The 13,341-nt window shown below is 51.5% G+C and overlaps 1 protein-coding gene across 1 annotated transcript; it reads left to right on the forward strand.

The window, feature by feature from the left end:
* The first annotated feature begins 3,156 nt into the window (after positions 1-3,156).
* LOC132321516 (olfactory receptor 14C36-like) lies at positions 3,157-4,101 on the forward strand. Its single transcript, XM_059835011.1, has one exon. The coding sequence runs from the start codon at positions 3,169-3,171 to the stop codon at positions 4,099-4,101; it is 933 nt and encodes a 310-aa protein (XP_059690994.1). The 5' UTR covers positions 3,157-3,168.
* Positions 4,102-13,341: the final 9,240 nt, after the last annotated feature.

Below are 13,341 nucleotides of genomic sequence, written 5' to 3' on the forward strand. Positions count from 1 at the left end.
CTTACACTGCTAAGAAAGAGAGGTCTCATTTCTGCAGATGCATCATAACCATGTGTTTGCCCTCTCCAACCCTCTCCCCTTTCAAAATCCACTTACGACACCTCTTCTGAGGTGGAAAAGCGGTTTCTGAAGATTATCCCACTTCTCTTGAAACCTGCCTTGAGAGCATCTTTCATCAGCTGGTTCCTGAGGCTGAAAACAAAGGGACTCGTCAAAGGAGTTGGCACTGTGTTGAGAAGGGCCACTGCCTTGTTTCAGGAAATGTGGTGACTTGAAGGCTGGACATACATGAAGATGCAGCCCAGAAGGGAGTCGAAGTAGCACTGAGTTAAGCAGCCTGGGCAGGACATGGCTTTGCTGGCCATGCACAAGTTTTCTACGGCTTTGGGTATGATGGATATGGTGATGAAAACCTCCAAACAGGAGAGGTTACAGAGGGAAAAGTACGTGGGACTGTGGAGGTCTCTTTCAGCAAGAACGAGGGAATGATCAGCAGGTTTGCCCCTAAGATCACCAGGTGCGAAGCCAGGAGAGCGATTGCCATGAGGGACTCCTGATGGTGGAGGGAGGGGAAGCCCAAGAGAAGGAACTCTGTGACAGTCGTATGGTTCAACATTTCTGCATCCGAGCTGCAGTGGTGGGGGGCGTGGGGAGAATAACCCCATACATCAGGACAGGCTGGGACGTGAGCAGCTGAGGAGAAGGGCCTGGGCACTACGAGGGATACCCTACAACCAGTAGCGTACGGTCCCTATGAACAAGGGCAGCTGCACGTGGGGCTGTGTTAGGAGGAGTGTGGGCCACCCAGACAACTTGAGTGATCATCCCCCTTGACTCAGCACTGGTGTGGCTCCACACACATGGGTGTGTCCCAGAGGGTGGCTCCCCAATTTGGAGAAGTCAGGAGGAACTAGAGAGTGTCAAGTGCAGGTCTGCCAAGATGGGGTTCGGGACCAGGTACACATGACATGTGTGGGGCAGCTGAGGGACCTGGGCAGCATTGACCCAGTGGCAGAGAGGCTCAGAGCAGTATAGGAGTAGCCTGAGACTGCTGGAAAGGTGGTTTCAGGGATGATGGAATCTTTTTTTCGTAGTGGGAAATGGCATGAGAAAGAACTTAAAGCACAAAGTGCAGCTAGAGAGGTCCAGACTGGACACAAGGAAAGAGAAATGTCACTCGAAGGGCGGTGCTGTGGTGTAAGAAGTCACCCAGAGGGAGACTGGATCAACCCAAGGCTTTGTGTTGCAAGGGACAACGAGGAAGGATGGAGAGATATCAGTAAAGGAAGATGCTCAGGTGAGAGCCAGGTGGGGTAGCAGGGTGGATGTCTACAGCCTGCAGAGAAGAGGTGCAGGTGTGGGAGACCGTAGGACAGCCAATGGTGGAGATGAGAGAGGGACGAAGAAAGTCAGAAAAGCCCCCAAGAGAGATCAGCTCTTTCCCTCCTCGGCTGTGGCTGTTGTCTCTGCCACTGACACCCATGAGGAAGCACCTTGTCCTTACAGCACTCGGGGCTCATTGCCTCCCCTTCCCCACCTGGGAGCCTGGGAGGTATCCTACCGTAGTCCTGCCCTGGGCATTGCCCATCCCCACATCACACCGCCCCAGGAAGAGCCCTGAGCAATGTGTGAGGGACCGGATCTCCTTCCCAGGGGCTGGGGGTCAGAGCTTGGCCCTTTGCCTTTAGGTAACACATCCAGGGTTACTCAGAATCTCTTCCTTCACATTGCCTTTGCCTACCTGTCATCACTGCCTGGAGTTTTCTGCTCTAAGCAGCCCCTGGGGAGGCTTTGTCAGCAATGTCCCTCCGTGGGACCCATTAACACTCCAAGAAACAGTGGAGATTGCATCAGACACTGACTTCTTGAGAGGTTTCTTCAACTTCCTCTCACTATCTGAGGTTCATGGACTGGGCACCAAACCCACCTGAGGGGTCATTAATACACCTGGAGCTGGTCCTCTGCTGCTGAGCTGTGCCGGGCTCCTGGGACAGAGGGAGCTCATGGCAAGCGGGCATCACTGTCGAGAGACAGCTCTGCCCAGGAGCAGCTCCTCTGCACAGCGCAGCAGGGCTGAGGGCACTGCCTGCAGGCACCGAGGGGAGAGGAGTGAGGCAGAGAGAGGTTAAAGGCAGTCTGGGGTGGGAGGACAGAGGTGAGCTCACTGGAGGAGAAATCTTCACAGCCCTTGACACGGTAAGTCTCTGGGTGCAGGGCAATGCAGCTGCAGTTTATGGAGGGCTCTCGTAAAGCTGGCATGGTACCCAGGAATGTCACTCCTGGATAGAGGAGAAGGAGGTGCTCCAGAGCAGGGCTTCCCTGCTGCACCATCAGAGGGACAGGGCATGAGGGCTGCCTTCTGCCAGGGACGGCTGCAGGGTGTGAAGGTGGGTGTGCAGCCAGGGGTGCCCAGGGCTGTCCTTCCGAGCAGGGTCCCTGCACCCCCGGGGCTGGGTGCTGGGGCAGGGACTCTGCCGCCTGCCAGGGTCAGCACTCAGCCTGCCCGGGGAGCTCCCCACGGCGCTGTGGGGAGAAGCTGGGGGTGGAAGGAGAGACCAGTGCAATGGCAGGGTCCTTCTGCTGTTGAGAGGGTGCTGTGTGGGTCAGGGCTGATCACAGCTCCAGATCACTCTGGGGACATTTGCAGAGGGTTGTTCACCTCCTCAGCAGCTGGACCTCCAGCGTAGGACCAGTGCATGTGTCCTACAGTTGATACACAACAAATATGCTAAAAACAAGTGCCCTGCAGTGTTGCTATCTGTGAGGTGGAGAGCACGGCTGGGTAAGGGGACGGCTTCACTGCCTGCCCATCAGCCTTTCTCTCCTTGCTTCAGTTTTTCAGACCACAGACATATTATGTATTTCTACACCTGCCTGTGGTGCTCTCAAATCTCAGGAGTTGGTGTGGAGGGTGAAGGTCAGCTTCTGTTTGGGGGGACACTGCGCCAGGTATGTCTTCATGGCAGGTAGGTGCCTCAGTTTTTTTTAAACTGTGAGGCACCATGTCGCTCAGTTGGTGGGGTTGGGGAATGAGCTGACTCAGTCCTCATTCAGCTGAGGGAGGGGGATTTCTATGGGAAATGGCATAGGTTTTTCATCAGAGAAGTCCTTCTCAACTTGTCACTGCCTTTTTCTCCTTGCACAGGTCCCCATGCCTGGAGGAAGAAAATGTCCAACAGCAGCTCTATCACCCAGTTCCTCCTCCTGGCATTCGCAGACACGTGGGAGCTGCAGCTCTTGCACTTCTGCCTCTTCCTGGGCATCTACCTGGCTGCCCTCCTGGGCAATGGCCTCATCATCACCGCCATAGTCTGCGACCACCACCTCCACAGCCCCATGTACTTCTTCCTCCTCAACCTTTCTTTCATCGACCTGGGCTCCATCTCCACCACTCTCCCCAAAGCCATGGCCAATTCCCTCTGGGATACCAGGGCCATCTCCTACTCAGGATGTGCTGCCCAGGTCTTTCTGTTTCTCTTTTTCATTGCAGCAGAGTTTTATCTTCTCACCATCATGGCCTATGACCGCTACATTGCCATCTGCAAACCCCTGCACTACGGGACCCTCCTGGGCAGCAGAGCTTGTGTCCACATGGCAGCAGCTGCCTGGGGCAGTGGGTTGCTCAATGCTGTGCTGCACACAGCCAATACATTTTCACTACCACTCTGCCAAGGCAATGCCTTGGACCAGTTCTTCTGTGAAATCCCACAGATCCTCAAGCTCTCCTGCTCAGACTCCTACCTCAGGGAAGTTGGGCTTATTGTGGTTACTGCTTGTTTCAGTTTTGGGTGTTTTGTTTTCATTGTGCTGTCCTATGTGCAGATCTTAAGGGCCGTGCTGAGGATCCCCTCTGAGCAGGGACGGCACAAAGCCTTTTCCACGTGCCTCCCTCACGTGGCTGTGGTGTCCCTGTTCCTCAGCACCATCATGTTTTCCTACCTGAAGCCCCCCTCCATCTCCTCCCCATCCTTGGACCTGGTGGTGTCATTTCTGTACTCGGTGGTGCCTCCAGCAGTGAACCCCCTCATCTACAGCATGAGGAACCAGGAGCTCAAGGATGCCATCAAGAAATGGTTTTCCCGGACACTTTTCAACAGCTGAGACCTGCCCTCTCTCTTCACACATGATTCACAGTGCATCCCGTAGTCTGTTAGAGCTTTGTTTATTCACTCTGTTGCTGGTTTTGTTGTTGTTATTTCTCCCTATCATTTTCCTGCATGACTGTTTGGATTTGTCCCACTACACCTGAGGCAGGAATGTGCTCTCTCTCATCTGGCCACCTCAGAAAAATTTGTGTAACTCTGGCTCATATCTGACTCTCTCACACTAGCTCTGTAGTAAAATGGGGTCTCCCCTGCACACTTCCTGCATGGTTGGCTCTTCTTCCAAAGCTGCTGTCAAGCAGAACAAGAGCCCAAAAGGGCCCATTGATCCACGGATATGGGAGCAAAAACCTCCTTGTCACATTATGACCTCTTAGAGACCAAGGGATGGATTTTGAACTGATTTCTGTGTGTGTCTAGTGACAGTGGGGATGGTGAGTGTCACTGAGGGACATACCCAGGGCTGAGCCATCAGGGTGAGCATCTCCTGCCTCGAGCAGGAGGGACGGACAAGACAATGGTCAAGTCTCTTCCAACCTGAGTTATTCTGTCATGCAGTGAGTCTTTTCCTTGGAGACAGAAAAGGCAGAGGAAGGAGAAAAGACAGAGAGGCAGAGTACAGATGAAATGTGCCAGTATAAAGACAGAAGTTCTTCTGAGCAATGCTTCTCCAATTGAAGAAATGATAAGAAAATTTATTTTGCTAAGGGGCTGCATAAAACCACTCACAGAGAGCGATGGAGTGTAATCAGCTTGCCCGTACCTGCCCTTGCTGCTATTAATAAAAAACTATGAAGAAAATAATGAAACTTCATGAAAAGCCAGCCATGCTGGAAAGGAAGATTTTTCCAGGTATTACATCGAGTTCTTTTCTGCAGAGGTTTCCAGTTTTCTCCTGAAAATCTACTGGATTCAGTTACCCACACAGAGGTGGTCGCTGTCCTTTGGAGCTGAAGCACCCACGTGGGAAATGAATCCCATGACATCTGGGAGCCCTTCTGGAGCCTGAGCTGGTAGGCAGGCAGGGTATCTCGGGGTGGTGGAAGACATCGCCTGCCTTCAGCGCTGCTGGGCAGGCTGTGACGAGGCCTCTCCAGCACAGCAGCACGTTGTGTCCCCTTGGGTGCTGGCTGTGAGGTCAGGTCTGAGCAGCCAGCGGTGGGAATACAGATACTCTGAGGTCTCGAAAGCCATTGCAATGCTGCCCCCAACAAGATGACAGATTTGGGGAGGTCAGGGGGAGCTGGGACAAGATTTGGAGGAGGGCAGAGAGGTTTGGCCAACAAAGATGAAAGGTTTTGAAGAGGAAAGATGCGTTTGGGTAATCCTGATGCCACTGTGATACTGACTCAGAAAACATTCACGTGAGGCCTTTACCCTCTTTCTAAGCAGTAACCTGAAGCCCTAACCCTACCCTGATATGGCACCCTTCACCCTGACAGGAATCCACTGCTCTAATCCCTAACCTCAAACCTTACCTCTAAACCAAAGCCCCAAACCAGAAACTCTTCCTCCTACCCTGTTACTCACTCCAATTCCCAGCCTTTATCCCTGCCATTAAATGCTAGCCTTGACCCTCACCCTCCCCACAGCCCTACACAAACCCTAATCCACAAAGCGAGCCCCTCCCCGGCACTAACTGGACACCCTCAGCAGAACACCAAACCCTCCCCAAAGCCCAACAGGGCCAAGGTCTTTGTCCTCTGGGCTATGGCAGGTGCCTCTGCTACTGACGCCTACCAGGAGAAACCCGGAGGCTCTGGACTTTGGTTCTTCCTCGCCCCTTCTGGGGAGGTTGGGAAGTGTTGCGCTGTTTTTCTGCACTTGGCATTGCTCATCCTCACATCCCCCTGTCCCCAGGAAGAGCCCTGAGCCACACGTGAGGGACCAGCTCTGCCTGCCCAGGGCCTGGGGCTCAGGGTTTGGCCTTTCTGCTTCATCTAACAATCCAAGGGCTTTCTCAGCATTACAGCCACCTGCACAGTGCCTTTGCCTCCCTGCAATCACAGCCTCCAGTTATCGGCTCTAACGAGTCCCTGGGGAGGCTCTGTCACTAATGGCCCTCATTTTATATATATATATATATATTAATGCTTCAAGGTTCTTTAGCTTTTGCTTCTGCCTTTGACTTCTTGAGAGGTTTGATCCCTCTCATCATCAGATTTTCATGGATTACAGGCCCAAATACACCGTGGGGCTCATTAAAGTACAGAAAGCCCTAATGAGCTATTTCCCTGCGTGTCACTTTCTTCAAGTCTTCAAGACTTGTGCAGCTAATTGGAATCATTTCATAGTGCAGTTAAAGAGGAAGATTTCAAAGTGCCCCTAATAAAAAATACATTTTTTAAAATGTTACATTTTATTCCTTTCAGTTTAAAGAAGAGGTGACAGCAGCATTCTCCAGTTGATATTGACCCAGAGTGTCGGGGAGGAAAAGCAGTCCCTTGAGGCCTGACACTGCATGGACACCCTTGCTCCTCACCTCCCCAGCCCCACCATTTCTGTCCTTGGCCACCTGGGACTTGCCTCACTTTGCCTTCCGTCAGACTTCTCGGGACTCTGGGAGCTGAATGTTACAGCGCCATTGCACCACCTCCCACCTGCTTTCCTTAGAGAACTGCCTGCACACCGGCACAGAGGGAATGTTCCTCTTTGCAAGCAAAGAGAAGGAAAGCAAGGAAAAGTTTCATAAACATTAAAACGCACTCCTCAGCCACACGTAAAGTACAAGCTAGGTCTCATGAGGCTGACTTTCTACAAGGGATAATCTCATGAGAAATGCTTTAGATAGGGAGATACAAAAAAGTAAATATCAACGTAATTAAAGAGTTGGCTCTTAAAGAGAGACAATTAGACTACTGAAGGACAGGCCGGCTTTTAGTCCCTGAAGCTCAAAGCAGCAGCATAGGTGAGAGGTACCAGAATGAACAAAGAGAAAGGGAAGGAGAAAACTGGAGAATAACGGAAAGGGCCTTTGCCCAGGCAGTCTGCATCTGAAACGACGATTTTAGAAATGGTCTTTGTATCAGGGCAGGGGAAAGTCAATGAAAGATCAGAGAAATGAAATACAGCGTAGGACAGGCAGAAGAGTGGTACTGTTGTTACAGGGGAAGGTCAGCATTTCCTTGGAATATGCCTTTTGAAAGGTCATGGGATTGGTAGAGGTCTCTTGTGAGTGAGGACAAAGCAATGGTGCACCCCTCTTGGAAGGAGGCCAAAAGTGCACCCCAGGGAACCCCAGGCTGTACAAGCTCACTTCACAGAACCACAGAATCACAGAATCACTAAGGTTGGAAAAGACCTGTAAGATCATCAAGTCCAACCATCAACCTACAAACCCCACCATGCCCATTAAACCATGTCTCACAATGCCTCGTCCACACGTTCCTTGAAAACCTCCAAGGATGGTGACTCCAGCACTTCCCTGGGCAGCTTATTCCATTGTCTTACCACTCTCTCAGTAAAGAAATTTTTTCTAATATGGAGTCTAAACCTCCCCTGGTGCAACTTGAGGCCATTTCCTCTTGTCCTGTCACTAGTCACGTGGGAGAAGAGGCCAACACCCACCTCTCTGAAACCCCCTTTCAGGTAATTGTGGAGAGCCATGAGGTCTCCCCTCAGCCTCCTCTTCTGCAGACTGAACAACCCCAGTTCCCTCAGCCGCTCCTCATAAGACTTATGCTCCAGACACCTCACGAGCTTTCTCGCCCTTCTCTGGACACACTCCAGCACCTCAATGTCCTTCTTGTATTGAGGGGCCCAAAACTGAACACAGTATTCAAGGTACGGCCTCACCAGCGCCGAGTACAGGTGTACTCGTTTGGTGAGGAGTGTGCCATCAGTTAGAGGCCTCTTGGGTGACATTTCTGGGACCTTGAAAGAGAAGAATTTGTCCAAAAGCAGTCAGCATGGACTCACCAAGGGTGAATCATGCCTCACCGACTTGATTGCCTTCATGATGAAGTAGCTGCATTTGTGCATGAGGGGAGAACAGTAGATGTTGTTTACCTCAGCTTAAGCAAGACTTGTGGCATGGTCTCTCTCAATATTCTTCTACCCAAGTTAGGTTCTTACAGTCTGGATGGGTTGACAAACAGATGGGTGAAGCACCAGTTGGATGATCACGCTGAGAGAGCAGTGGTGACGGGGTCATAGTCTACCTGGAGGCTAATGGGACATACTGGGGCATTGTGGGGCAGCACAGGGGACTCTGCTGAACCTGGGCAGTTTAATACGTGTAGCTATGACTTGGAGGAGGCAACTCTCACCTTGTTTGTCGATGACCCTAAATTGGGAGGACCATTGCTGTGCCCTAGGGATGCCATAGAGGGGAAACTGGAGAGGTGGGAGGACCGTCCTGTCAGAACCTTCATGGGATAGAAGGTGGCCAAATGGCAGGTCCTGTGCCTGGGACAGACTAACGCCCTGCAGTGGTAGGGGCTGAGGACTGCCTGGCTGGGGATCAGCTCTGCGTAAATGGCCCTGGTGGTGCTGGAGGACAGAAAGCAAATTAGAACATCTGTACACTACCATGTAAATTTCTGGGCCTCATGTGGGGCAGGGGAGGAGGGAGTGAGCGGCTGTGTGGCTGCTGGGCTATTGGCCAGAAATAACCCATTACAGCAAGGAACATGTTGATAGCTGGGAGCGAGTTCAGAGGAAGACCGCCAAGATGCTCAGGGGCTTGAGGACTTACATTGGAGGAGGAACTGAGGGACAAGTCCTTGTTCAGCCTGGAGAAGGGAAGGCCTCAGGAATATCAGCCTGCCAGTCACTGTGGGTATGTTTTCAGGGAGATGGAACCAGTCTTGTCACCATGACCTTTGGCAGGAGGATAATCAACAATAGTCAAGTGTTGAAATAAGGACTAGTCAGGCTGGAGATAAGGAAAAACATTTTCTCCATAAGGGCATCCAAGCATCAGAGCAGGTTTCCCAGAGACATTGTGCCATCTCTGTCCTTGGATGCTTTCAGCCTCCACTGGATAAAGCCTTAAGCAACGTGGTCTGACTCCATAGCTGCTTCTGCCATGAGCACGACGTTGGACCAGAGACCCCCTGGAGTCCCATTCAGAAGAGTGGAAAACTAAATGATGCTGCAGTTCCTTCCCCTCTGGGTCTTCCCTTGATGAGAGTCAGGAAAGTTTTCAGTTCCACATGACCACCATGGAAGTAAGTCAGATGTTAGTATGGTCAGAGCAGCTGGAGCTTGCTTGTCCGTTTCCAGGCAGTGTTGCTCAGATGCAGGGCTGCTTGACAGCTATCTCCAAACAGCCCTGATCATTCCCTTTGCTTCACCTTTCATTCCCTTTTCACTCTTTTCCCACCTCTCAATTCCTGCTATTTACTACTCCTTATCCCCTCCCATGTAAAAAGCCAACTCGTTTTCATCGTTTCCCCACTGGCCCTGCCTTGGCTTCACTTTGGACCTTCCTTTGGTGGTTCTGAGATGGTTACCACGGTACTTTCTACCTTGGTTAGCAGCTCCATTACACTAGCAGTCTTCTTGTCATCTGTAGTGTTCTGATCTCGTTGGAGGCACCACGACTCAGGATGACCATTGGCACACGTGCTTTAACAGCTGGACTGTTGGAGCTTCAGTCCAGAGAGACCTTGACACACCTGGAGATTTGGCCATGTCCTGGCCCTGGCTGGGGTGGAGTTAACGTTCCCCATAGCAGCCCTCATGGTGCTCAGCTTTATATTTGTAGCCACAGTGCTGTTGCTACCACACCGCTGTTTTGGCTCTTGCTTAGCAGTGCCGGTGCAGCATCAAGGCTACCTCTCCAACCTCCCTCCCCTGCAAAGGCCTGGGGAGGTGGGCAAGGGCTTGGGAGGGGACAGAAAGTGTTTTGGGTGCCCTTGGGATGTGTCCTTCACACAATGATGTGTTTTGCATCGGTCTAAGGCTATCCACTGTGGAAAGTGGACTTATGAGGAGGTAAGATGGCCTTAATATACAGGTGAGGAATGTCTTCTATGTTGTATTGAACTATGTCTACCTTTGGTTTTGTTTGTTGGCAAGTAAGAAACTTCCTTCTGTGCCTGTGTGCAGCTCGTTCTCCAGGTGAAACAGTGGGAATTGGTGCCAAGGGGCTGAAACATGCAGCTGCAGACTTTAGGTGAAGAGACTATGTTTTTACAGCACTGCTGTAAGGTCCAGGTGGTTGAAGATAGAAATGGTGGGGTTGGTGGAAGCTACCAAGACTGCCCATATAGTTTCTGCCATAAAGGGTCATGACTTCCATATCTGTTCCTCCTCAGTTAGGATATGCTCTCTTTCAATATAAATTGCAGATTGCTGTTAACACTTGCTGTGTATGCAGAAAAATAAAGGGAAATGGGAAAAGAATAAATTGTTTCTTCCTGTTGAATGTTGAACTCTTTTCACTTTGAATACATTCCTGAAACTGCTCAAGTGAACCACATAAAAGCTGAGAATATTAGGAAAATTGGCTTGTTAGGGCTTTTTTTAATGTTCGAGTGCCCTCTGGAGCCAAGTTTCTGAACTGCATATCCTGAAAGACCGAACAGGCCTCTAGAGAAGGAAAAGCAGAAGCAAACCTCCACGTTTCTGAGGGTGTTAGTGAGCCCCACCAAGCGCCAGCACTGCAGAGACCATGGAGGGAATGCTGGACAAGGTGACCATCGCTAGGGGCTGGTGAAAGAGGAAGTCAGAGGTGATGGATAAGAGGTGGAAAATGAAATGTGGGGGTGGCTCTGATGCCAAGCAGGCCCTTGATGTCTTTCTCTAAGGAGGATGACCTAGTCCTGACCCCCATCACCTTGCAAGAGGCATCCTGTCCCTCACTGGATGCTCAGGGCTCTTCCTATGAGCAGTGGGATGTGGGGTGCGCAATGGCAAGTGCAGGACAGCGGTCGCACAGCTCCCAGCCTCTATGAAGGATGAGGAGACAAGAAAGCACTGGGGCTGTAAGGAAATGGTGACCTTCTTGGAAGAGGCAGAAGTGACAGCGAAGAGGACAAGGACCCCACTTGTGTTGTTGAGAGGTCCCAGACCCACCAAGACTCTCAGCTGTCCCCACCGCAGGCTTTCCTACACTGTCCTATGCCTGTGCCTGTTTCCCAGCAGATTTAACCACCTGCCTCCTTCCCTACTTCACTTTGACCAGGGATGGCCTAAGCTTTACCAGCGTCTCTCTGTTCACCCTGGCTGTTGCTTCAAACACAATGCTTCAGTTTTCTGAGGATTTGCCAATGCCTGTGAGTCCGTCACAAACCATTCAGCTCCTTTGAAAGCCCTGCTAATGTCTCACTACCATCAAAGATGTTCCGGCCCCAAACTCGCTTACAGCCTCACTCCATATCCCAGCACTCAGCTGCGCATCCTCCTTCTTATGCTCTCTCACAACAACTTCAGCATGCCTCCTCGCCAATCCCCTCACCCACTACTTCAGGTTCTCTTTCTTCCTTTAACACACTCACTGCTACGCACACCCCACTCTCCCTCTGCACTCCTAGGTACAAGCCCCCATTATCTTTCCCTGCGATAATGGGACCTCATCCCAGGAGGCTCATCCATATTTCCTGAGGTGCATCCAAGTGTGGGGAGCGAAGGAGGGGAGGAGAGCAAGGTCAGCTCATGGGGCAGGACTGAGCACAGCCACCCCCATCAGCGGGCGTTCCCCATCTGCCCGGCTGAGGCATGGACACAAGATGGAAATGCCTGCAGTACCCAATTGGTACAGACCTGCAGGCAGAGGGCAAACATTTTGTTTCGACCCTTTAAGCCTGACCATCAATCCCAGTTCTGTTCTGTCTCTTTATCCATCCATCCATCCACATGTCCTGAATACAATAATATACACTGTTCCCCACAGTGTTCTCCTGGAGAAGCTGGCGGCCCGTGGTTTACACAGGTACACTCTTCGGTGGGTAAAAAACTGGCTGGATGGCCGAGCCCAGAGATTTGTGGTGAATGGGGTGAAATCCAGCTGGCGGCCGGTCACAAGCGGAGTCCCCCAGGGCTCAGTTTTGGGATCGGTCTTGTTTAATGTCTTTATTGATGATCTGGATGAGGGGATTGAGTGCTCCCTCAGCAAGCTTGCAGACAACACCAAGTTGGGCGGGAGTGTTGATCTGCTGGAGAGTAGGAAGGCTCTGCAGAGGGATCTGGACAAGCTGGGTCGATGGGCTGAGGCCAACTGTATGCGGTTTAACAAGGCCAAGTGGCAGGTCCTGCACTTGGGTCACAACAACCCCATGCGACGCTACAGCTTTGGGGACGAGTGGCTGGAAAGCTGCCCCGCAGAAAAGGACCTGGGGGTGCTGGTTGACAGACGGCTGAATATGAGCCAGCAGCATGCCCAGGTGGCCAAGAAGGCCAACGGCATCCTGGCCTGTATCAGAAATAGTGTGGCCAGCAGGAGGAAGGAGGTGATCATGCCTCTGTACTCGGCTCTGGTGAGGCCGCACCTCGAATACTGTGTTCAGTTTTGGGCTGCTCACTACAAGAAAGACATTGAGGTGCTGGAGCGTGTCCAGAGAAGGGCGACGGAGCTGGTGAGGGGTCTGGAGCACAAGTCTGATGAGGAGCGGCTGAGGGAGCTGGGGTTGTTTAGCCTGGAGAAGAGGAGGCTGAGGGGAGACCTTATCGCTCTCTACAACTACCTGAAAGGGGGTTGCAGAGAGGTGGGTGCTGGTCTCTTCTCCCAAGTGACTAGTGACAGGACTAGAGGAAATGGCCTCAAGTTGCGCCAGGGGAGGTTCAGGCTGGATATTAGGAAAAAGTTCTTTACTGAGAGAGTGGTGAAACATTGGAACAGGCTGCCCAGGGAGGTGGTAGAGTCACCCTCCCTGGAGGTATTCAAGGAGCGTGTGGATGTGCCATTGTGGGATATAGCTTGATGGGCATGGTGCTGTGTGGTGTTGGGTGGGTTGGTTTTGGTGTCTTGTGGTTTGTTGTTGTTGTGTGGTGTGTGGTGGTTTTTTTTTTTGTTTTTTTTTTTTAGGTTGGACTTGATGATCTTACAGGTCTTTTCCAACCTTAGTGATTCTGTGATTCTGTGATTCTGTGATAATCTTCAGAAACCACTTTTCCACCTCAGAAGAGGTGTCGTAAGTGGATTTTGAAAGGGGAGAGGGGTGGGGAGGGCAAACACATGGTTATGATGCATCTGCAGAAATGAGACCTCTCTTTCTTAGCAGTGTAAGATCTCCTTAATCGAATATCACACCAGACTCTCTTCTGCAACACGTCATCATAAGATGACCCTACA

This window comes from Gavia stellata, unplaced genomic scaffold, assembly GCF_030936135.1.
Source record: "Gavia stellata isolate bGavSte3 unplaced genomic scaffold, bGavSte3.hap2 HAP2_SCAFFOLD_42, whole genome shotgun sequence".
NCBI lineage: Eukaryota > Metazoa > Chordata > Aves > Gaviiformes > Gaviidae > Gavia > Gavia stellata.